The sequence below is a fragment of the Aulostomus chinensis genome, chromosome 20 (assembly GCF_037954235.1).
Source record: "Aulostomus chinensis isolate RoL2024-O1b breed Wild chromosome 20, RoL_Achi_v1.0, whole genome shotgun sequence".
NCBI classification, from domain to species: domain Eukaryota; kingdom Metazoa; phylum Chordata; class Actinopteri; order Syngnathiformes; family Aulostomidae; genus Aulostomus; species Aulostomus chinensis.
This window is the reverse complement of record NC_141339.1, coordinates 19,015,538-19,038,881: the sequence shown is the minus strand read 5'-3', so window position 1 is coordinate 19,038,881 and position 23,344 is coordinate 19,015,538. Positions and strand designations below refer to the sequence as shown.

At 44.2% G+C, this 23,344-nt stretch overlaps 3 protein-coding genes across 4 annotated transcripts; 2 read left to right on the top strand and 1 right to left on the bottom strand.

Annotated features, from left to right (window-relative positions):
- Positions 1-2,276: 2,276 nt before the first annotated feature.
- Positions 2,277-4,630, top strand: LOC147243153 (protein LEG1 homolog). The gene is made up of 8 exons (XM_086189459.1): positions 2,277-2,647; positions 2,785-2,871; positions 2,952-3,025; positions 3,166-3,270; positions 3,571-3,689; positions 3,952-4,093; positions 4,229-4,325; positions 4,411-4,630. Exons 1-8 carry the CDS (start codon positions 2,350-2,352, stop codon positions 4,554-4,556), a joined length of 1,068 nt encoding a protein of 355 aa, XP_086045585.1. The 5' UTR covers positions 2,277-2,349; the 3' UTR covers positions 4,557-4,630.
- Positions 4,631-6,193: 1,563 nt separating this feature from the next.
- Positions 6,194-14,924, bottom strand: LOC147243152 (protein LEG1 homolog). The gene is made up of 9 exons (XM_086188613.1): positions 14,896-14,924; positions 9,415-9,714; positions 9,187-9,273; positions 8,974-9,047; positions 8,703-8,807; positions 8,462-8,583; positions 6,689-6,830; positions 6,471-6,567; positions 6,194-6,375 (listed from the first exon to the last, which is right to left on the bottom strand). Exons 2-9 carry the CDS (start codon positions 9,710-9,712, stop codon positions 6,227-6,229), a joined length of 1,074 nt encoding a protein of 357 aa, XP_086044739.1. The 5' UTR covers positions 9,713-9,714; positions 14,896-14,924; the 3' UTR covers positions 6,194-6,226.
- A 623-nt stretch (positions 14,925-15,547) lies between these two features.
- stx7l (syntaxin 7-like) lies at positions 15,548-23,092 on the top strand. 2 transcript variants are annotated; one of them, XM_086188615.1, is made up of 11 exons: positions 15,548-15,794; positions 16,057-16,148; positions 18,336-18,429; positions 18,575-18,644; positions 19,005-19,095; positions 19,186-19,323; positions 19,910-19,950; positions 20,124-20,214; positions 20,322-20,394; positions 20,764-20,846; positions 21,748-23,092. In XM_086188615.1, the coding sequence occupies exons 3-11, from the start codon at positions 18,345-18,347 to the stop codon at positions 21,841-21,843; spliced, it is 768 nt and encodes a 255-aa protein (XP_086044741.1). In that variant the 5' UTR covers positions 15,548-15,794; positions 16,057-16,148; positions 18,336-18,344; the 3' UTR covers positions 21,844-23,092. The 2 variants fall into 2 exon arrangements, with proteins under 2 accessions (XP_086044741.1, XP_086044740.1); XM_086188614.1 differs by lacking the exon at positions 15,548-15,794 and having other exon boundaries at positions 15,966-16,148.
- Positions 23,093-23,344: the final 252 nt, after the last annotated feature.

Sequence of the window (23,344 nt, the reverse complement as noted above, 5' to 3'; positions counted from 1 at the left end):
ATTAAGTGCTGAGACACAAGTCCTTCGGTCGGAGTGTAGAATTGTAGGAGAGAATGTTACAGTGTTGTCTTGAGCGCCACAATATACAAGTCTCGCTGTTGTTGGCGTCTCGTTAGCATTGCCCAAACCATGGACATCCAAGTTCTGGTGTCTGCCAACTGCAGGTCCAGATGCCGTCCCACTGACATTGTGCTTTGCATTGCATGCAGTCTTAAGTACACAGAGGCTACACAGCTTTGCCCGGCACAAGAGCCCAAGCTACTTTTTCTGCAGCCAAAATTAACCCACAAGTCATCGCCGTGGCGACCGTAGCAAAAAAGGACATCCCAGACTAATATTTCTCATGGCTAAATTATGTGACCCCTACTATGCTGAACGTACAACCTCAGCTCATAAAAATGATTAATGTGGTCCATTTAGCTGGTTCCCCTTTATTCATTTAATCAATCCATAAACCTACAGCCCCAAACACTTGGGTGTTGTCAAGGTTTTGCGAGGGTTGGGTGGGTGTATTCAAGGACAGGAGATTCTTGGGACGTGGAGCCTTTGAGTAGTAAGTTATAATGGGTTTTGGGGGCCATATCCGTGTCAGTCTATTGGCTGACTTGGCACTCAACATACTTGGACCAAACAACCTCTATTTTTCTCAAATCTTGGCTCACACATTCAAGCCTGCAAACATTACAACGCCAACATAATCACAAGCTATTTTACTAAGTAACACAAATAGGTATGACGACCAAAAGCAGCCGCAGAGATTTGTTGGGTGTGACAGGAGTCCTGGTTTGATCCTTTTAATGGGCATCTGTGGTCATGTCTCTGTGCCAAAGGCAACGCGGTCAGGTTCAACCAAGGTTAATCTACAGCTCCAAGTTCCAGTTCATCTCATGTTACGCCTACTACTCCAGTGTTTGCCTGTTGGATCTGCTGTTGCATGAGTTCAGTTGTGCATTGGTTAAATGAATTCAGTTTGCAAAATAAGCATCTTTTCAAACATGTATTTAAGCATCACTTTACCATGTCAGTCCCACAGAGATTCATCTATCCATCTATTTTCTATACCGCTTATCCATGAAGGGTCACGGGGGGCCGGAGCCTAACCCAGTCGACATTGGGTGAGAGGCGGGTTCACCCTGGACGGGTCGCCAGTTCATCGCAGGGCCATCAGGAGCATTTGGGGTTTAGTATTTTACTCAAGGATACTTGGACATGCTCACCGGGGGAAGTGAGGATCAAACCAGCAACCCTTCGGTTATGACCACTCTACCTCCAAACCATGATGCCCCAAATCCCCATAGAGATCACGGATCTCTTTTGCAAGGGGGGACATGGCCATTATAGCTGCATATATTACCAACATAACACCAGCTAACAAGATGAAAGACAGAGCAACAAAATTAAAATACAAAAACACAACTTCTGTCTTTATTACTTACAAATTAAGGAGCCTCTCAAGTCTTCCTTGACCCTTTGTTCTACTACCCCAGCATGTGATGGTCAGTCCAGTCCAACTGACAATAATGTATTCATGATTAGAATGTCCACCTATAGAGAGTACATTTGAACATCAAATATTGTGTTATGTTTGTCAATTCAAAATCCAGGCTCTGATATGCCTGAAGCCCCATTCGACAGAGTGTTGCCTCACTGTGGTGACCTGACAGTATCCAAGCAGATGTTTTGCACCACTGGCTTCACCCCTTTTGACCCACAGGACTTAACCCTCTCTTGGTCTGTGGAGCAGTTTCTAACGTTTTGGAGGCCTCTGTATGGTCAGCAGGGCAGGGAAAGGACCCATCAGTTCAACCTGAGATATATTATTGCACACACACTCAAAATGGGGGCAGGAATTCTGTACTTACAGGTACCTCGAAAGTACAATATTGGACTTGAAGAGGCCAGAAGTGCAACAAGATGTCTTTCATCAGGGTATGTCCCCTGCGGTAAGTCCTATGTACTCCTTTAGGGACACACAGGTGGCTCCAACTTTGAGCGTAGAAACATTGTATGTGACTCAAACAAGAGGAGGGATAACAGTAAAGAGCGCCAACATCTTTAATAGTCACTTTTAAAGTTCAAATCTGCTGAGCTGTTGACATTTTGTTATGTCCCTACAGATTCGGGATCTCTTCGAATTAAAAATATCGAGTGCCATTTGTTTCTTTATCTGTCAGAGTTTTTCAAGGTCTTTGTACACAAATCTCTTATCTGGTCACTGAAGGTTCACTGAACCATGTCACATGGGCTATCACCTGTGTGAGTACATAAGCCCTGTTTCTAGGTGATATCCCTCACACCAGGTTGGACCCTCCTGACTCCATCACTCTCCGCAGTCCCGGCTCTTCAGCCATGTTTCGTCCAACAGGTCTCTGTCTCCTCTTGGCGTGTGTAGTGTCTCTTGGTAGCTCTGCTGTGGTTGTAGAAAATGGCATGCCCATCCTGTGGGCTCAAACAGCCGCGCAAATTGGTGACCTGCCGGCCCAAGATGGCATCGTGACTCCAGACCCCTGGAACTTCATTCACCGCATGAGTTTTTACCGGCTGATTATCGAGGCTACAAACACATATATGGGACCCGTGGGGACAGGTCCCACGGACAGTCCAATATGGGGACTGCCATTGCAGCTTGGATGGATGCTTACTTCAGGTAAGATGAAAGTTACATTCTTTTTTTGTGAGAGATACACATTGTTGTTTTACCAACCTGACAACCAGGATCTCAACATCATAGACTTACCAAAAAGTCCAGGTACAAACTGCTGATGTTGCGCATGGTTTCTGTAGGCCGTCTTGCTGACCCGACCAGCGCTACAACCTGCGGTCTGCCAACGGGAGACGCCACATGTATTTCTACTCAGAGCTGGTGGGGCTGTAAGTATGACACACACACACACACACACGTGCAAAAGAACACTTAACACGTGAAAACACTTTTTGTCTTTCTCCTCTAGGTGTGAACTACTTTACCTCAGCTCTGCCTTTCCTGGCTGCCGCACAGCAGGGATTAATGGGACCAGGAGTTCAGGTACACCACGGAAATCTCAAACTTTAGCAGCTGGAGGGAAAAAAAGATGCACTCATGGTGGTTTCCTGTACGAATGCGATGCCCAAATGTAATGATACATTTGGTGATGATGAGTTTTAAGATGATTTCTATGTTATCAGGTCAAGATGCAGGCACCTGCAGGTGTAGAGGAATACTGTACAACCTACGCTGACTGTGCAACTCTCTACTCTGACGTGTTGAATAAGTGGAGTAGCTTTTATCAGGTATATGAATTACACACACTTATACATACACTGCTGATTTTACTATACAAGTTCGAACATTGTCAGGGCTTTTTTTCAGTCCTAAAAATCAATGTCACACCGACAAGAAACAGAGTGCAAGAGGCCCACTGATGACGTAAAGTTGTTTGACACCGTCGCTCTTGCTCTTACACTGTTCTCAGATATCATTTCACACTGCTGGCTTGGTGACAACGTTGTTGACAGGCTGTTTTGTTTTTGTGGTGGTAAAGATGAAGAACGGTAAAATGTTGCTTTAATAATCTCTACATTTGTTTGAAGAATCTCAAGGATTCGACTGGATCTTCTCTACCAGCAAACGAGAATAGAGACGCTCTCCTTGGCCTCTACTGGGAGGCCCATATGTCCTCAATTGCTGCCTCACCAGCATGCAGTGCCAAGTAATCTATCTATATATTTGTCTATCTCACTTGCTAGTGAGCTACAGGCCTGCTAGCTTTCTGTCTTAGGACTGCTGAAAGGTTACACAATCTGCTAATGTGCTACAGAACTGATAAAGACCAGTCTTTATGCTAAGCTAAGCTAATTGGCAGCTACGTTTATTGTGCATAGTTTCTTATTTCCCCTCATTTACGTCTCAGCAGTGTCTGACTCTACTTTTGATTTCACCCTGTCATCACTGCTTCCTTGTTCTGTCTTCAGACTGAGCTCCTACTCTCCTGTGGAGGTGTCCTTCGCCGAAGGCTGGCTGAACTCAGCAAATTTTGTATCGGCGGCACGTTTTCAGTCAAGTTTGGAGAAATCAATCCTGTTCCTCGCCCCTCTGCCAGGCCGCATTCTGCTGGTAAGAAAAAAAAAATCACACAAATCCATTGACCCATTAATTACTTTTTAATATGTACACATACAATATAAATAAGATGAATATATCTCACCTACAAGTGGTGTATTAATCTTAATCTTCCGCATGTCCTAAAAGGAGGGTGACAGTGCACTTCCCATTGCCGATCTGAGTCTGGAGGAGAACCACACACTGTCAACTTTCTCCTGGATGAAATTGATGGACCAAGTCCTGAGTATGAAACACACACACACACACACACACACACACACACACACACACTTTCAAGCCTGATCATTAACATGTACATTATCTTCCAGGGGGCATGTTGACCAATATGTGGAATACTGCCATGTGCTCTGTGACCTCAAGAGAAAAAGGCCAAGAGATGCTTGAACAGTTGCTTCTAAATTCAACCTTCGCTCCAGAGACTTTTGTGTCAATCGTCACAGCGACGAACTGCTGAGACAGCCACAAGTGAAGAAACTTGGATTGCAAATACACATAGCTGCCTTTTCTACTGGAAAATAAACAGTTTACTCAATGAAAGGGATTTTTGTCATTATTTGGAGGGTGAAGGTTAGCAGGTAGTTCCAGATGAAATGATACATTTGCTGATAATTATCATTCACTCTTTGGTTGGGGACCCATCTATTAATCCACTGCAAATTTCATCTCAAATGAGAAAGAAAAAAAAACAAGCCAATGACATACATCAACCTCTTACTCTCCCACTCATGCATTTAAGGGATGGATGGTTTAGTCTTGCACTCTGGCTCGCTATAAACTTTGTCAAGATATGTTTATCTGAAATAAGTGATGGCGACTACAATATTCTGGTGAAAGATTAAATGGAATTAGATATCGAATGTTGATGGTTGGATGGATATGGGAAAAGGAGGTGTATTTATGGGATGTGGGAGATTAAGTAAGAAGGGAAGGGTATAATGAAGGAAGAAGAGGATAAGGGATGAGACGAAGGAGGAAGAAGGGTAGAGAAATCTGAGAAAAAAAACAGAGCAAGAGGTATAAGTAGGCCTGACAGGTGATTACAGGTGAGGTTCTGCTCAGTTTGTTTCATCTTGACAAATTAGTTTGCTCTTGGTGTCAAGTCACTGGTGGATTTAGCATCCTTTATTTCATATCCAGCTCCTCCTGCTGGTAGCTCTATGTACAGTGCATGGAGGCCAGGGAGGTGTACCTCAGGGCATTTCATCTGTTCCTATGGAAGGGTAAGAATGGTTCGCCTTAAGGGTTTGTGCCTCTTTTACCTTCCCTGCTTTGGTTTTTCCTGGAAAGGCTCAGAACAGACTGGTGGTAGTTAAGTTTGTTCGGGGAATGGTCCTGACTGAAATGGCGTAGAAAGCAATAATTCAGGCAGGCCAAATCAAACTTAGCTCACTAATCTGCTTTGTCAGCAAGCCAGCCAGTTTCTGCTGACAAACCAATTATCTCCTTCCGCCCATTCAACCCACCTCCACCCCAACTCCTCCTTTACACGCTCTGTCATTGCAGACTCTATTCTGAACCCTATGGGGGTCTTTTTTTGCAAAAGTGATGCTGACTGAAAGTCTGAGTATAAGTGGTAATGAAGAGTAATTTTGTTGATGCATTGAAGCTAGAATTGCGTTCAATCTTCCCCAAACTGTTGATGATCTTAAGACCAAGCCTACAACCCCCAAACAGGAAGTGAGGGCATCTCTCTGCAACACTTTGCTGTACTGACAGCTAACGTGACATAACGTTGCGTAAATGGACTTCTGGAGGGCGATGCAACAAGAGAAAAACAACTTTTAGCCCTGTAATTAATTAATGTTTCTCCTAACCAAAGTCATTTATTTTTCAATAAATAACTTGGGGAGATCTACAAGATGAGACATGAAAAATTGTAATTTTACTATTTGATGACACACACTTCAGTGGAAAATGACTAAAACTTAAATGCAACCCCCCAAAAAAAGGAGCAATAAAGCAGAAAGGCTTTGCTGAGAATTTTACTGGGACACACATATTCTCAAGCTGTTGACAACAAAATACAGGAAATCTTTGAATCTTGTTAAATTAGAGTCAACATTCATTTTCAGATAGTATACAATTCTCCATTTTCGTTTTGGAAGTTGTGTGCGCAAATCAGCCTCAGCAACCTGCCCATCCAGTGATGATTGACATGAACGTGGTTGTAGCGTAGGCCGGATTCAGTAGGAGTTGCTCCAGCATCTCTCGGCCTTTCTCTCTTGTGGCTACGGAACACATGGCTCTTTCCCACATGCCCACCATCGTCCCACCTGGGATACGACATACATGGTAGGATCACACTCAAAAGTCTCCCAGTTCAGAAACTATGACTTTATGAATGTGTGAGTGTGTGTGTGTGTCCTACCCAGTAAAGTGTTCATATTATTCATCCAGGAGTAGATGGACAGAATGCGGTTCTCCTCCGGTGTCATATCAGCAATGTTAGGTGGACTGTCACCCTCCTTTTAAGACACACAGGTTGTATATATGATGAATTTGATTTAGTTTGCATTGCATTCCATTTACATGGCCCCTTTAAGTTAGAAATAAATGGACCAATGGAACTGTAAGTGTATTTCCTACCTGCAGAACTCTGCTTGGCATTGGGTTAAGCAACAACACTGATTTATCTAAGTTTGAATGGAAACGTGCTGATGTCACGTATTCAGCTGCATTCAGCCAGGTCTCAGTGAAGGTCGCCTCAGGAGTGGAGTAGAGGGCCTGCCTAAGGGAAAGGACAGAGAAGGGAGACAAAATGACAAAATAATCTAATAGAATAGCTTGCAACATGGAGCCGCCAGATAGTTTAGCTTAGCATAAGGACAGCTAGCGTGGCTCTGTTACTCCACAGCTTCTGAGCATCAAACAGAGACTGCGATTCTCTGAGCGACTCTCCCTCCTCTATGTCCTTGAAAGAGCAAAGCCAAGATTGTAAAAACACATGGAAGATATTATCTTAGCATCCAAGTGTAATTCTATTTACCTGCTATTCCCCTCACAATTACATGGCTGTGCAATGTTACTGGACCTGCCAATGTCAAATTACACCATAGTTTGAAGAAAATATACCTAAATTTTACCTAAGATATGGTCACTGAGGAACACAGAGCTAAGACTGTATGCTATGTGATTTTAGTCCTTGTTCCTTGCTCTATTTATGACAGGGTTATGGAGAGGATAAGAAAGTTTTACTGAAGTTAGCAGTGCTGGAAGAGGTATACAGTTGCTTTACTCATGTAAAAGTAGAAATTCCCAGATAAATATTATTCTGGTAAAGGTAAAAATCTCCAAAAAGTACAGAATTTTTTGATTTTGAGTTTACTTAAGGGCGGCACAGGGATGCAGTTGTTAGCACTGTCGCCTCACAGCAAGAAGGTTCTGGGTTCCAGTCCCGGCTCCAGCACGGGATCTTTCTGTGTGGAGTCTGCATGTTCTCTCTGTTCCTGTGTGGGTTCTCTCTGGTACTCCAGCTTCCTCCCACAGCTGATTGATACTCTAAATTGACCGTAGGTGTGACTGTGAGTGTGAATGGTTGTCTGTCTCCATGTGTTGGCCCTGTGATGGACTGGTGACCTGTCCAGGGTGAAACCCGCCTCTCGCCTGAAGGCTGCTGGGATAGGCTCCACCCCCCCATGACCCTTAAGAAGATAAGCAGTAGAAAATGGATGGATGGATGGATAGATGGAGTTTACTTAAGAGTACTTAAGTGTGCACGAATGTTTGAGAGTGTTTGGTTCTTGAGCCACTGACCCCTAAAGGCCACATTAAAGCAATATGTGTTCCACTTGCGCTGGCCTGTCAATTTCCCCTTGAAGTTGGTGGTACAAGTACATCATCTTCATCAAGTCCTAACAAGTTCTGATTGCGAAATACCCCCCCCCCCCCCACCACCTAAAACTCTTGGGGTAAATGATGAATGTGGTGAAGGAAAAAGTACAATACTTTTTTGAAATGTAATGGAGTAACAGTGCAAATTCCTCCAAAAACATAAATACGCAGGAACAGATACCTTTTCGAGGTATTGAAGTCGAGTACTTGTGCGAGAATACTTACAAGTACTTATAGTTACTCTCCATGCCTGGACATTACTAGTTGCATTAATGTCAGTAGGCTATGCTCTGGATTCCACCATTAATGGTTAGCAAGACCAGTTGTTGGAGGCGTTGCTGTTAAAAGTTGGATGTAGCAGGTGGGTGTTGTGCTTGACCAGCAGAGAACTGGAACATCTAAACAGAGCTGGTCTGACCGTTTCGTCATCGGTCCTTATGCTAAGCTAAGATAAGCTAATGGCTGCAGCTCCCTGTTCATAAAGGACAGACATCAATCTGCATGAAATATGGAAGTCAGTGTATTTACTTGGGTGTGCACGGCGCTGAGGAAGCAATACGTGAAGCCCTTTGGGCGTCCCAGTAGAGACCGAGGATGGTGTCTTTCTTCTCGTCAGCGGGCAGAGGGGAGTCATTCATAGTCGTGAGACCCTTCAGACAAACATAGAGATGATTAAAGTGAGGACATTTTAGCTGTTCCTTATGACTTCAAAGTCTTAGCAATTAGGTTAGGGTAAGGTTTCGAGTCTGTGTGTGTGTGTGTCTGATACCTGGAAAAAGGCATCCCACTTAGCCATAGGTTCAGCGAAGCGAGCTGCACAGTCAGCATAGGTGGTACAATATTCCTCTACACCCTCAGGCACCTGCAGCTGGACCTGATGATGTCATGATGACGAGCAGTCTTAACATTGATCCTCATCACAACTATAATTATATTCAAGCTTCACTTGGCATGATGACAATAAATACCAAATGAGTGCTGACCCTCGAACCCCCAACCCAACCCCCCCAAACTACTTTAAAAACTCCAACTGCATGTACCTGAACTCCTGGTCCCATGAATCCCTGCTGTGCAGCAGACAGGAAGGGCAGTGCAGAGAGAAAGTAGTGTATACCTGGAGAACAAAGTGGTCGTCTTTATAGGTGTTTGATGATGTCTCCGTGTGTGTGTGTGTGTGTGTGTGTGTGTGTGTGTGTGTGAGTGTGAGTGTGAGTGTGAGTGAGAGAGAGAGAGAGAGAGAAAGAGAAACTTACAGCCCCACCAGCTCTGAGTAGATATACATGTGGGATCTCCTGTTTGCAGACCGCAGGTTGTAGCACCGGTTGGATCAGCAAGACGCCCTACAGAAACCATGTATGATCTGTTAGACTTCTAGCTCTGATTCTCCAGTGGTTCAAATCTTATGGTCAACTCAGTAGAAATATAACAGGATGATGATTTACGTGACTCAAAAATAATATAAATCATAACTTCCATCTTACCTGAAGTTAGCATCCATGCATGCATCAGTGGCAGTCCCCATATTGGGCTGTCAGTGGGACCTGGCCCCATGGATCCCATGTATGTGTCTGTTGAAGCGATCATCAGTCGGTATAAACTCATGCGGTGAATGAAGTTCCAGGGGTCTGGAGTCAAAATGCCATCCTGAGCCGGCAGGTCACCAATTTGCGCGGCTGTTTGAGCCCACAGGATGGGCATGCCATTTTCTACAACCACAGCAGTGCTACCAAGAGACACTGCACACGCCAAGAGGAGACAGAGACCTGTTGGACGCAACATGGCTGAGGAGCCGGGACTGCAGTCAGGAGGGTCTTTCAAGACTGAGGAATGTGCACATCCATACAGCTTTTATGTACACTACATTAAATGTTATGACCCACACAAGCAAACATGTTACACGTCATATGGGCATGGTTCACTGTACGTTCAATGACCAACAGATAAGTGAACATACATATTGATTTTAGATGGCAAAGAGACACATGGCTCATCTACAGAAACACAGACTCAAATCAATATGATTAGAAGAGACAAAGAAGTTATCCAACATGGATTGTCACATTTATATAGGAATAATGAAACCTAAGTGTTCAGTCAACAGCTCATTATTGAAATATTAAAAGTGATGACAAATTATTTCAATGACGAATAAATCTCTTGAGCTCCCTTGGATGTTCTTCAATCTTTCTGGATCCTGGAGTTGCAAAGAAGTAATGCAGGGGGGAAACACATCTTTGTGTGCTCTTGCCACCTTTTTGTGAGTACACAGATGGCAAAACATACTATCTGGATGAAGTATCCATTTAATGCAGATGGATCAATCTTAAGTGCAAATGAATGCTTATTATTTGCCCATTCATTTAAATTGAACACAATTTTTAAAATTGTCATACAGCAGCTGCAGGTAAAGCCACATGCGCAAAACATTTATTGCGATACGGTTGAGTCGCCACACTGCACTGTGAGCCAACACTCATTTGACTGAGTGTGCTGATGGAAAGGAGCCTCCATGTTCAATACAAACATGGAGTCCCACTCAGGATGTTTTGTTTAATATCCATTCATCATCTCACGGTGGCGGATAAAAGAAAAGTCCAAAGAGCTCCTTCATTTGAGGCAAAGCAAACAGAGATGCTGATACGCTGCTATTTCAAACTGTCTGACATGAATTCCTTTCACCAATCCTGGACTGAAGGCTTGGAACTGCAAATCTGACTGGCAAATACTCAGCAAGATTAGATTAAACACGAACTTGAGTGTGTTGCACCAACTGTTTGGTTAACCTTCCTGAACCTGCCTCTGCTCTCTTCAGCATACACATAGCAGCAGAACTTGTAATCACAAAACCAGATCTCCCATGATGCCCTGCACATATCTGGGGATGTTTGTTTTTTTCACCCTACTTTTGTATTTACATTAATTTTATGAACAGCTTGAGAATATGATGTTGCTACATGTGCGCCACTAAAAATATGCCATGTAAATACCAAAGAGGAAGAAAGGAGGGCTGCCGCAACAGGAAATATCTTTGAGTAGCATCGATGAAAAAGATTTTTTTTTAAAAATGTAACCACTCTGAAATTTCAGACCTCAGAAGGCGTCTGAACACACAGTCACCATCTTTAAATCTGTCACACCGGGTGAATATTGATAATGTTCAGGATGGTCTTTGGTGTTGGCATACCTCCATGGCGACACCTTTGTAGCGTCTCTGACGGTTGAAACCCGGTTTGCCACAAGAGTATGAAAGCGCCTGTCCTTGTTCCATATATACTTAAGAACAGAGGTGCCGTCTGTCCAAAAGACTGAGTCCTGAAACTGTAGCTGGAGTTCTGCTCTTAGCATCCTGTCCACAGGAATGGCAAGGGCCGCCACTGTAAGCTCCAATCCAGATCCACTTCATGCCTTAGCTCTGTGGTCCTCAGTGACCGCGCGGAGCACTTTACGGCTGTTACTGACCCACCTTGTCAGATAAAAGCCTCCTCTTTGGCAGACAGCCGTTAGATCTTTAATCATTTTAATTGCCTCTCTTTCTGAAGACATGCAATCATCCACGTAGAAGTTTTACCTCATCGACGGACTCACTTCTGCTGGAAAGAGCGCCTGACTGTCCTCGGCTGTCTTCCTGAGCACATAGCAGGCGCAACTCCGATATGACACGGCCCCAAACAAGTGGAGAATCATCCTGTACTCTGCAATCTCTTGACTCACGTCACCCTCAGGCCACCACTTAAAAACGAAGAAAGTCTTTGTTTCTGCCACCTTGACCTGATAGAACATCTGCTGTATGTCTCCGATCATAGCCACAGGCTCCTGTCTGAACATTGTGACCACTCCCAGCAAATTGCTCGTAAGTTATGTTTTGTTGTAACCTTTTTTGTTAATAAAATGGGAAGGTCACCCGAACGTGGACCAACGCATGGACAGTTGTTTATTGCGCGTGTCAAAAACAGTCTCTCACTTCCATGCAGAGTGACGACAGGAGGGCAGGATAGTGGCTCTACTCTCCTTCTTCACCGTCCCAGCTGGTGCCGAGTTATTTTTTCTGCGTAACCTTTGCTGATGACGTCAGTGACAAGCGTGCACATTCCAGATGAAACTGCTCGTTTTTCTCAAATCTTCTTTTCAGCCCCGGTATTCTTTGCTTGGCTACAGAGAAATTCTTGTCTTTCCTCAAAGGCCTATTCACAGCAGCAACAGCCAGTCTGGTTAGCAGTGCTGCTGCCTTGCACCGGACCATTAATGACCCAACCAAGCACCGTCTCTATAGCATATGGGCCTTCTCTACAGCTGTTGACAATATCCCAGGGCTCCAGTAGCCTGGGAGTGTTGCTACCAATCAGCAAATCAACATTGGCTTTGATGCAAGGAATTTGGATGGTTGACAAGTACGGCCACCGTGCCAGGTCTTCCTGTGTAATGATATTGTCAGATATTACAGGCATTTTCCTTTGAGTGAGCTCTTGTAATGACACTCATTGTTCAGAGAGGACACTTCAAGACCAGTAAGTGTGAATGTTGGGACAACTTCTCCTGGCCCATGGTGCGTCGAAGAAAGTTTGCATGTCTACCTTCAATATTCAACTCTTGCATGAGACTCTCCGGACAGAATGTGGCTGAACTGCCTGGGTCCAAAAAAGTGCAAGTATGTGTTGCCTCCTTTGGTGAACTTCACCTTAACAGGAAACACTGACAGGATAAGGTTCAAGGTTCAAGGTTTCTTTATTTGTAACCGAGGGTAAATTTGTTTTGCAGGCAGGAATTCAGCAATCCTCTCATACCACTCACATCTCCACACTAGACATACCAGCCAGGTCCATACAATAAAATCAATCAAATAAAATCAATCCAAAAAAAAAAAAAATCTATCCAAATATAAAAACATGGTAAAAGTGCTTGTCAGTGCGTCCTTTGATCTGAATAAAATCATCAGAAGTAAAATCCATATAAATAAGTTATAAATAACTTTATATAGATTTATGTCCGGTACCCTATGGTCTACACTTATGGTCATTTAAAATTCCGACCGCTCTGGGTATAAAACTGATTCTGTACCGCTTTGTGTGACCCTTCGGTACGCTGAATCTGCGGCCAGAGCGGAGGAGCCGGAACTCATCATTTAAGGGGTGGGAGCGATCCCCCAGTATGGAGTTCGCTTTCCTCAGTAACTGCCTATTGTACAGTTCTGTAATGGGGAGTTGGGGCTCTCCAATAAGCCGGCCAGACCACTTAATAATTTGGTTCAGTGAGTTTTTGTTTTGAAGTGACAAATTCCCAAACCAAGAGACCAGGGCGAAGGATAAAAAAGACTCGATAAAAGCACGATAAAACAGGGTCAGCATAGATCTATCAATGTTAAAACGGGCCAGTCTCCGAAGTAAAAACAAGCGCTGATGTCCCTTTTTACACACAGCTTCACAGTTGAAGTTGAAAGTTAGTTTCGAGTCAATGATAGTCCCAAGGTATCTGTAACTCTCAACACATTCCAGAGGTTAACCCTTAATGACGGTGGGATCATGGTTTACAGCCAGTAGTCTAAAATCAACGATCGTATCTTTTGTTTTGGCTGTATTAAGCACCAAGAAGGAACGATCACACCAATCAATAAAATCTTTATACATACAATATACAATCGTCCCTACCGGCCCCTGTATGCCCACAAGTTCCTTGAGAAACTGATGCACCACTGCATGATGGTCCCTTGGACTGTTTCCAGTCTGTGCTAGCTCCTTCCTTCTTAAAGTGAAGTAAAATGGGATGACCTCTGCCGCAGCTTTCACGCGTAAGGCGTCTTTCGCAGTCCTTGCTCATGTGTCCAATACACAGGCGGGCAAAGCAGATTCCTTTCTCCTTTACAGAGCTGATTTTCCCCCGATGCTTCTTTCTGTTCAATTGTGGACACTCCTCCAATGAGAGCTCAGGAGACCAGCACATACAAACAGTGGGGTTATGCTTCTCAGTTATACTTTGTTTCCTTGGGGCATCACCATTGGCTCCTGTTTCATCCACATCATCAGCAGGCTTTATTGTTGTGGCAAAGCTACTTCCTTTTACATCCTTCCTTTGCAGAGTGGGAGTCGCATTCCTCCAGCCAGTTTTCACAAATGAGGAATCCGGAATATCACCAAAAACAGAGACAGAAAATATCTTAACTTCGCGTTGAATGACAGCAACAAGATCTTTTCTCTCTTTAATGCGTGACGCTTATTAATGTGTTGTGGTCTCATTATGCGGCGCTGCGCCCTCGACCGATATTTGGCCAGGAGTAAAAGACAACAAATGTACAGGCCACCTGAGACCATCAGCTTGCGCCTTCCTCCGCTGAAAATGTGGAGCCAGGGGACGAAAGTTCGTAGCGAGCACTGATGGGAAACAGCAGTGCTCATGGAGTTTATGGATCATGAGAGACTAAAACTTTCCCCGTGAACATCATATGACTTGTAGTACACATACAAGGAATGTGCAGAACGAATAAACCACTCCATCTACCAAATCCTCTCTACTCAGCTGTTTATATGAGAGATGAAGCGGATTATCAATAGGCATGGACTACCCCTTTCAATCTGATCGAAAATCTAAAACGATCAGGGTAATCGGATCGGATCGGCTCACGTGGTTACATGAGACATTTTGAATCGGACTAACCCGTCAACCTGATTAGAAGCAGGGTTATTTGGATGCATGTGAACACACACGCCCACTGTCTTCAGGGTCAATGTCATCAAAGACCTCACTTTCATTGTTTCAACTTGTGATGACCCGTTTTTATTCACCATTTTCGGTAGTTTTTATCGACCATTTTTGCACATCATTAATAAAGTCATTATTTAACTCTTTTTTTAAAATTTGAACCATGTTTGTTGTCTTTCAAGTTCATCACAACTCAATAAACCCATCAATGAATTATGAAATGATTTAACTTCATCCCACAAACCAACAAACTTAGCAAAAGTGCAATTTACCTCAAGTTCATACACATTTTCTGTTTAACTTGACATTACGCTTTGGCCAAGCTGATGTCATTTCCCCCATTTTCATTTACATTTGCAAAAATATCAGACATAACATGATTATTCAGGCCATTAGTGGCAACCCCAATGGCCGCAGCAGTCCCGCCAGCCTCAGTAGGCCAGTCTGTTATCGCCGTTGTTTACGTTTGCCATAGCAACGGATCTGAACGAACCCGGAAACGCAAGTCACGTCACAGTCAGTGTGTGTTCTCTGTTCAGCTACTGAGCTTGGATGACGCTCAAAAATGTGTGCGCGCAGAGTCATATGGCCATTACTTATTGTGTAGCGCTACTCATACCTCAGGAGGAAGAATCAGTACTCATCGGCGTCCCCAACGGTCCGCTGAATCCGCGAATCGCGTCCGCCGCTGCACCGGACACCCCTGGATCCGCAGTCGGCGTCCTCCACTCCGTCCTCCATCGTCGATACCCGCACGGCCCCAGCATGCGCAAGTGGTCCGTCCTCGTTCACGCTCAGGCAATGCGTGGCGATCGTTTCAAAGTTCATGGATGCAAGTTTTTGACTAATATAAGTGGCTTTCCTGTAAGTCACTGCTGTATGCCTTGGAACGTAAATGACGGGCGCCGGTGTCAGCGTACAAACGCGATGTCCAACCTTAGTTGTCTTGATGCTTCATAATTTATTACTTTCATAGTTTTCTGTACGTCCAAATTCATGACACTTAACAACTCTTGCACTTAGGTAGCTTCAACACGTACACTGATCTCGACGCCTTCCACGCGGTCAAAACTGTTTGCCTCTGGCACCCACGCACCTGGCCTGATTATCTCACCTGTGTAAATGCATTTGCATAGCTCACAATACAAGACTCCCACCCACCGCCCATGAGGTGAATTGACCACGCAACGCACACGAATAAATAGCTGTCCCATGCAGTGCATTCAAATTTAAGTGGAAAAAATATATATCTGTCTATACATACATATTTTTATTTTTTCACACACACACACACACATATGTGTATGTGTGTAAAATTAAATTACAAATAAACACAATTTAGGTGAGGGCATTGTGTTGTTCATTTTGACGTTTCATGCACGAGCGTTCCCAGCTGCTTCCTGTCCTCTCGTCGTCGTCTCTTTCCGCTACAGTGATTTGCCCTCCGTGCTCCTCCGCGCGTCATGTGACGGGGAGTGGCACTACATCAGGAAACAGCGCCGCTCCTGCGAGCAACACGAGAAAGGTAAAGATCAACCAAACTTGTTATGTCCTTAAATTAGCAACGATTTACACTTCGACACGAATACATTATCAGCAAGTCCTCACGGAGTCTTTACAAGACAGCAACCGAAAGAATTTGCGCTGCTTTTTTTTTTTCCTTTTTTTTTTTTAAGGAACGAGGAAACTTGCGCCGCGGCTTCGATTCCTGCTGCATGTTTACTCCTGTCAACATGGATTAAAACTTGAATTCTAGACCCATTTCACCTTCATAATTAGATGCTCACGACACACATTGTGCTGTTTTCCAGTTGTCATCGATAATGTCCCCCTTTCTCGCCCTCCCCTCACCGTATTTTGCTATTTTACTTTGAAGACCGAGAAAATAGTGCAGTAGCATCTCGGTTAAAGTTGGTTAAAGTGAACAAATGAGGCTGACACACGGGTGTTGGTCAGGTAAAGCTTCTGAACAGATGGTGATTTGCGTACCGGTCGTGATTTCGATGGTACAGGAAGTCTGCAGGTCTAAAAAAACATTCCTGTCCACCCTCTCATTACACGCGGCCTAGAGTACAAATGCAGTATAATAACTTTATAATGCGTCGGGTGTGATTGACACGTCATAGTTTTGTTACCTCATCTATTATTTATGGCTAAAGGTCAGTAGACACTGTACTTTGTTCTTGGGATGTTTATATATATGTTATATATCATGTTTTATTTATATATATGCATATACATCCCATTTGGGCCTGGCTATCATGGCTATTTCTGACAAAGCATCACATCATTATTGTGATATGAGATTTGATGTCATCTTAGATTTTTGTACTTCAAATGGTGACCTAACCAGGTGTCTTCTTCTCTCTGAGGGATCCTTCCAGTAAAACCGACCAGAGTTTTTCTGGCTGTTCTAAGGTTTGCCTTCCCCCTCCTGGCCGTCAAATCGTCAAAGGTTATATCTCCAAAATATCACGGTAGTGATTTATGTGAAGGAGCCAGTAAACATTCCTACATCGGCGTCAAGCTATCAAGGTGCTTGGCCAAAGATATCATGGTGATTGACGGAATGACCTAGAAATGTAGCGATCTTCTGGGTCCTGGTACCAGGAGATACAGCGTGCTGGTCAGGGGTAACTTGGTTTTATTAAAGTTACATAATCCGCTAGCTCTAATGAAGATAATTAATTTAAATCTGCAGCTCTTCCAGTCTTCCCCGATATTCTCAGACTAAACGGATCAAATTCCCATTGAAATATTGGCCATGTTTGGTGGTTTGTTTTACCCAGCAAACATGGTGGGTGGTCCAGAAAGAGAAACGTGCCAGTCGTTAGTCTAATCGGGTGGCTCTTGTAACACAAACCGATCAAGTAATGAGTCACGGTTTCAACACAATTTGTCTTCAGTTTTTTTTTTAAACCGCTGACGCGGTGACAATGTAATTTCTGAGCTTTGAGCAGCGTTGTCCCTGCGCTGAGTTGGTGAGGCGGAGATCAGAACTTTCCCCATGGTCGGATGGTTCAAGAGCAGACTGATCAGAGTAGAGCCACGAAGTCAAGCGCAGCTCTGCTCTAGTTTGTCAGCTGATGATCAGCTGACCCCAGCCAGCAACAATGACCGCTGGCACCTTATGGGGGTCTTTGCTGCTGTTGCTCTTCCTGTCTCTGTCCCTGTCCCTTCCACTTCTGCGGGTAGAAAGGCAGGGAGGTCCCGGATCAGAGCCGTACCACCCCTGACTGCAACAGCAGCTGAGTTAATGAGGTGGATTCTAGGGGTGGAGCCAAGGGTTTGGTTTGCATTGAAGTTTTTTTTTTATTCTGGTACATAACCGAGAAGAAAACTTCTCCAGTGTGAGCTGAAATGAATGTAGTTGCTACTACATTTTGTTATTTATTTACTCATTGCTCTTGTGTCCTCCCTCAGCGAGGGAGTCGCGTGTGTGTGTGTGTGTGTGAGAGAGAGAGAGTTCTTCACGCTCAGCAGACACACAGAATCAAATATAACTTTTGTTTCTTCGTGGATTTAAAGAAATGCAGTTCACATGCATATTTTATCTTTGGGGTTTGTTTGTTTTTTTGCAGGTTTGACGCAGTAACCTAGTAGGTTTCCTTCCGCTGTTAGAGCTGCTTCACTCACAAGCAGAATAATCGATTGATATAAATATGGTAAAATGACGTTTTTGTGTACATTGTTCCATGTGTGGCTGTGGCAGCTCTCCATCATGGCCTACCAGGCTGGGATTCCAGAGGATCCCAGTGCTTTGGTTCACAGCATCAGCTCCAACATCCAGAAGCTTACACTACAGAGTAATCCGCGCGCACACACACACACACACACACACACACACACACACACACACACACAGCAGTCATCATCCAACATTAATGACAGTTCACGGTCTCAAGTGTTTGTGTGAACCGCTGTCGTCTTCACTCCCCTCTTCCCCACCAGCCTCGGAGCTGCAGAGGGCCGTTTCTCTCCTGGGAACGGAGCAGGACACCAGCCAGCTGCGACACTCGCTGTGAGTTCTGGAGGCTTCGCTCTCATGCGGGCTCACACAACCAGGCAGCCACGAACCGACTCCTGCTGGTGACACGTGCCACTCATTTGCCAAACAAACTGATCAAACATTGAAAAAGATTCTCGAGCAATAATCAGAGCTCCGGCCGATGCTGGAAGTCCTTGAAATGGCTTGAACGTTCATGTGGAAATTTCAAGGTTTGAAAACTTGAGAATGTAATTTCACAGTCGGTGACATACTTGGTATTCCTCAACTACCTTGCGGTTTGCTTTTAACCCCGGAGACCCAACGGTGACCTGTTTTTGTCTCGTCATGTTAAAGGGAATCTGAGACATTCTGCCTGTCCGACCTCATTTTCAGGCAACAGAAGCAGCAGCAGGTTAACCAGCTAGCGAAGGAGACTGACCGACTGATCAAGGCCTTCAGCGCACTTCCTGTCGGCGCTGATCAGGTATCGCTGCCTCCTCTTACTGCTGTTGGGACTATTTGCTCCAGCTGTAACTCTGTTACTCTGTGTTTTCTGTGTGTGTGTGTCCTTCAGCGGCAGAGGAAGATACAGAAGGAGCGTCTGCTAAACGAATTCTCCACCGTCCTGAACAGCTTCCAGAAGATTCAGCGGCAGGCGGCCGACAAAGAGAGAGAGTTTGTAGCCAAAGTCAGAGCCAACTCCAGGGTGTCGGTGAGTAATCGGCTGTATGATGTCACAAGGTCGTCAGACAGCAGAAAGGTAACGAGCAGATCAGGACAGCAGCTCAGTATTTGTTCTGTCACATGTGCGTTATTTGTCTGAGGTCGTCCTAAATCTCCTGATGACTCGTTCAAGTGGTAGCTTGGTCAGCAGAAGAACTCAACTGACGCTCGCTGGTAATTCTCCAACACGGCCGGTTGGAGAGTAAATTAAAGATGTCCGTCAGGGTTGAAGACACCCATGTGACACACTGCTGGATGCAGCAATGTCAGCTGAGCTACAACTGCCAGTTGGTTCTGGAGGCTGATATTATTTTAGGAATAATGTGGGTCACGGGATTCCCATGGGATTCCCACGGGATTCCCGCAGGATTCCTGCTGAATGGGAGTCAATGTAACTATTCATGGCTGGGACGGGACAGGAAAAATGTCAGAGGGAGTTGTTCTGTTGTTGGGCGTTAAATAATTTTATAACTTCTGTCATGGGATTGAGGACACGAGTGTTTCTGTGAGAGTGGGATGAGATGTGCACCGGTTGCTACTGGCAACAAGTAAAACTTCTGAATCTCCTCTAACAGGGAGGGCAGCCGGATTATGGGAATGACCTACCTTTTCCGAGGTAGGTCTGATATTTCTGCTCACTATCCGACTTTTTGTTGTTACTTTTCCTCTCGTAATGTTTCTTCTCTATGTATCCTTATTATGTTTCATGTTATAAGGCTGGTTGAATAATGGTGTGGGGACGCCACATTGGACAGATAACACCTGATCGTTCTCTCGTTGTCCCTGCAGTCAGTCTCAGGTGCAGGACCAGACTGAAGCCATCACTGAGGAAGACCTGAGGCTGATCCAGGAGAGGGAGTCAGCCATCAGGCAGTTGGAGGTACCAAATCATCACACGTACACGTCCGCACCTTTGTGAATTGGCGTCTTGTTGGTCTCCGTGTGGTCAGAGACGTGATTTGTGTCTGTTCATGTTCCCGGCTCTAGTCTGACATCACAGATATCAACGACATCTTCAAGGACCTGGGGATGATGGTGCACGAGCAGGGAGACATGATAGGTGAGACACGTTGTTCCTGTGCTCAAGGTTACAACTGAAGCATCTACTCACTGATAACAGCAATCGCACATTTGGATCCAGCGGGACATTTCTGACTTTTTCAAGAGAATTCCTATCATTCCCGAATGATACACAGAGGGTTTTTTTCTGCTGGGCTGTGCTCCTTTTCTAGCTAGCTTACATAATGCAGTCAGTTTCAGGAGAAACTTAATCAAAAGTCAAAGAAAAAAGAATTTACTTATTTTTTCTCATATTTCGGCACTAAAGTGCACATGAAGAAGGCAACCTCTTCCCTCTGTGCTCAGCCTGTTTATGTACCTTTCTATTGATTAGGCAAACAGTGGTGTGTGTTTTCTGTGTCCTCTGCAGACAGTATAGAAGCCAATGTGGAGAGTGCAGACGTGAACGTCCAGAACGCCACGCAGCAGCTGGCACGTGCTGCAGACTACCAGGTAAAACTCTGATAAGAAATGAGAGATACAGGTACGAGGGGGCGGGGCTTTTGAGCCAGAAGTTGGCTCGTTGCAAAAACCTGTTCAAGACCTCCTAATTAAACTGTTTTTAGTCAGCTTGCTAAAAACTGGGTGTAAATGAGGGCACATTCACACTTGGGCCTGCTGCCTTTCTGGCATGTGACAGCTTCGCCTCCACGCTGGCCTTTGCTCTCATTGCTCCAGGCCTGACCTTGTAGTGAGTTTGCTTACGTCAACACTGAGTGGAAACAGAAGCTAACACACACACACACACACACACACACACACACACAGAGTACCGAAAGGTTTGCACTCCTGCAGCATAGCTATCGAAGGGAGCTAGCACAGGCTAACGTTGGAGCGCTCTGTCCAATGGAGCGCATGCTGATCTAAAACTGTTGGTTCTCTTATTGATTGAAGACATTGCACCGCTGGAATTTATCCTGCACTCAGCTACCAGATTACATCATTTGCTGTGTGCACGCACAACCATAACATGCCAAAGTCCAACCGTCTCATGGCACAGGTGGCACTAGTCAGACTTTTGGGGGACAAATGTGCTTGGGCTCAGGACAGGCACCAAGAGTGACACTGGCACAGCAGCAGTATCAGCAGGTGTTGATCATTCCGTCAAACGCTATGGTAGTTGAGCTCCTTTTGTCCTCATCTGTTTTGGTCAAAAATGATTTATGGAATTTCCTAAATGTTTCAGAAATCAAGCCAAACATGAATCTAAATTACCAATGCATATCTGCTATCAGGATAAAGTTCAGTACCATGCCTCCCAGGACTCTGAGTAAAAGCTGCAGACAATATGTCCACCATGACAATAAAAATGAATTCATGCTTTGTACCTTTTTTGATTTTTTTCTCCTCCAAGCGGAGCTCCAGGAAGAAAATGTGCATCCTGATGATCGTGTTGGCCATAGCTGGTGTGATTATTGGACTCATCATCTGGGGTGCTGCCCGTTCATGAAGGCTGGGTCCTCCTCCTCCCCTCCTGTTTATTCATCAGTCTGGAAAACGAACAAAGCACCGTCCATCCTCTCCTTCTCCATCTCTACTCAAGTCTTGGCCTCACTCACGAAATGTTCTTAACACAAATTAGTTCTTACACACCACAGGACTACAGCCCTGCTTCTGACATTTATTGTTTATCTCTTGTAAAATTAAAAGAACTGCAAGGCCGGGGTTCACTGCTGGGTACAGGTTTGAAGACTAAACTGAGAGCTAAGAAAGTCCTGTAGTGTGTAAGCAGGAATTAGCGCGTGAGAACGCTTCATGAATGAGTCTCTGTTGGGCCTGCACACTCGTTCACTGGGATCAGAACCGGTCCTGGTAGCTTGATCAGAACCGGTCTTGGTAGCTTGATTGTGATAATCAGCTTTAATTATTTGTGTGGTTGAGGGGGGAAGTTTATCATGGTGGCACATTTGTGCGTAACCTTTGACTCTGCCATGCTGAGATGCTGAACCTGAATGCTGCATCAACTTCCTGTACCGAGGTTAAAGTTCAACAGCTTTCGGACGAGTCTTCCCACACTGTCGTATTGTGGCAGTTCTAATTGTTGGTCAGGTTAAAAAAAAACAAAAAAAACAACACTTTTGGACCAAATGCTGTTTATGCTAATGCACTGCTCCCTCTTTTAACCTCTTACCACCTGTGCTTTTAAGTGAATTTCAGTTCCAATTGATGTCGAAGTGCTTAAATTATAAATCAGCGTTGTTTGTGCTCATTTTAAATGGTTTTCTTTTTACACTCCACTAATGTTAATAGAAATTAGGTTTTTGTTTGTTTCTTACTGATGAAGCTCAGACAAACTGGAAGTCTATAAGAAGTTTTGGTTCAATTGAATTCCCTACCACAGCACAGACCAGCACAAAACTTGCGAACAGAAAAGACTAAACAAGGTACATTTATATCTGAGAAGGACTTGTTTTTTATGCTTTGTTTTAATCCAACTTCTGTATTCGATTGTCATTGTCTGGGTGGATTTGTCATTTCGGGGCTTTACACTCCTCTGATATCATCAGTTGTCTTTTTTTTTCTACATTCCTGCTTCGAGGAAGATTGATTGTTTTTTTGTTTTTTGTCATCCAAAGTAAAAAAGTAGCATTAATTGTTTGCTCTTTTACCTAGATGTAAAAATATGATCAAATGTACATTTTTAATATTGAGAATGAGCTGCCAGCCATGTGCTGAATAAATGACCTGAATGTTCTGAAGCTGGAGAGCCATTTTGAATTAGTGATTTTTTTTTTTTTTTTACCTTTTACCTAAATTTTGATAGTCTGACATGAATACAGCACTGGGGCAGTCTTCTTCTAGCGTGGTTTTTTTTCAATGTTTCATTTTATATTTCGTTTTAAGGAACTGAAAAACAAACTGGGAGTCTTAGGGGATTTTATGATCCAGGGTTCGAAATCTCAAAAGTGACAAATGTTTCATTTAAAAACGTGCTTGAATTCAAGAAGTTG

Excerpts from the sequence above, each read along its gene's own strand:
- LOC147243153 (XM_086189459.1), top strand. The coding sequence starts at position 2,350 with ATGTTTCGTCCAACAGGTCTCTGTCTCCTCTTGGCGTGTGTAGTGTCT. Across the intron at positions 4,094-4,228 it reads TGCCAGGCCGCATTCTGCTG|GAGGGTGACAGTGCACTTCC; the intron begins GTAAGAAAAAAA and ends ATGTCCTAAAAG. Across the intron at positions 4,326-4,410 it reads ATTGATGGACCAAGTCCTGA|GGGGCATGTTGACCAATATG; the intron begins GTATGAAACACA and ends ATTATCTTCCAG.
- LOC147243152 (XM_086188613.1), bottom strand. The coding sequence starts at position 9,712 with ATGTTGCGTCCAACAGGTCTCTGTCTCCTCTTGGCGTGTGCAGTGTCT. Across the intron at positions 8,584-8,702 it reads AGTGGGATGCCTTTTTCCAG|GGTCTCACGACTATGAATGA; the intron begins GTATCAGACACA and ends GTTTGTCTGAAG. Across the intron at positions 6,376-6,470 it reads TAATATGAACACTTTACTGG|GTGGGACGATGGTGGGCATG; the intron begins GTAGGACACACA and ends GTCGTATCCCAG.
- stx7l (XM_086188614.1), top strand. The coding sequence starts at position 15,999 with ATGCACGAGCGTTCCCAGCTGCTTCCTGTCCTCTCGTCGTCGTCTCTT. Across the intron at positions 16,149-18,335 it reads CTGCGAGCAACACGAGAAAG|CTCTCCATCATGGCCTACCA; the intron begins GTAAAGATCAAC and ends TGGCTGTGGCAG. Across the intron at positions 18,645-19,004 it reads AGCCAGCTGCGACACTCGCT|GCAACAGAAGCAGCAGCAGG; the intron begins GTGAGTTCTGGA and ends CCTCATTTTCAG.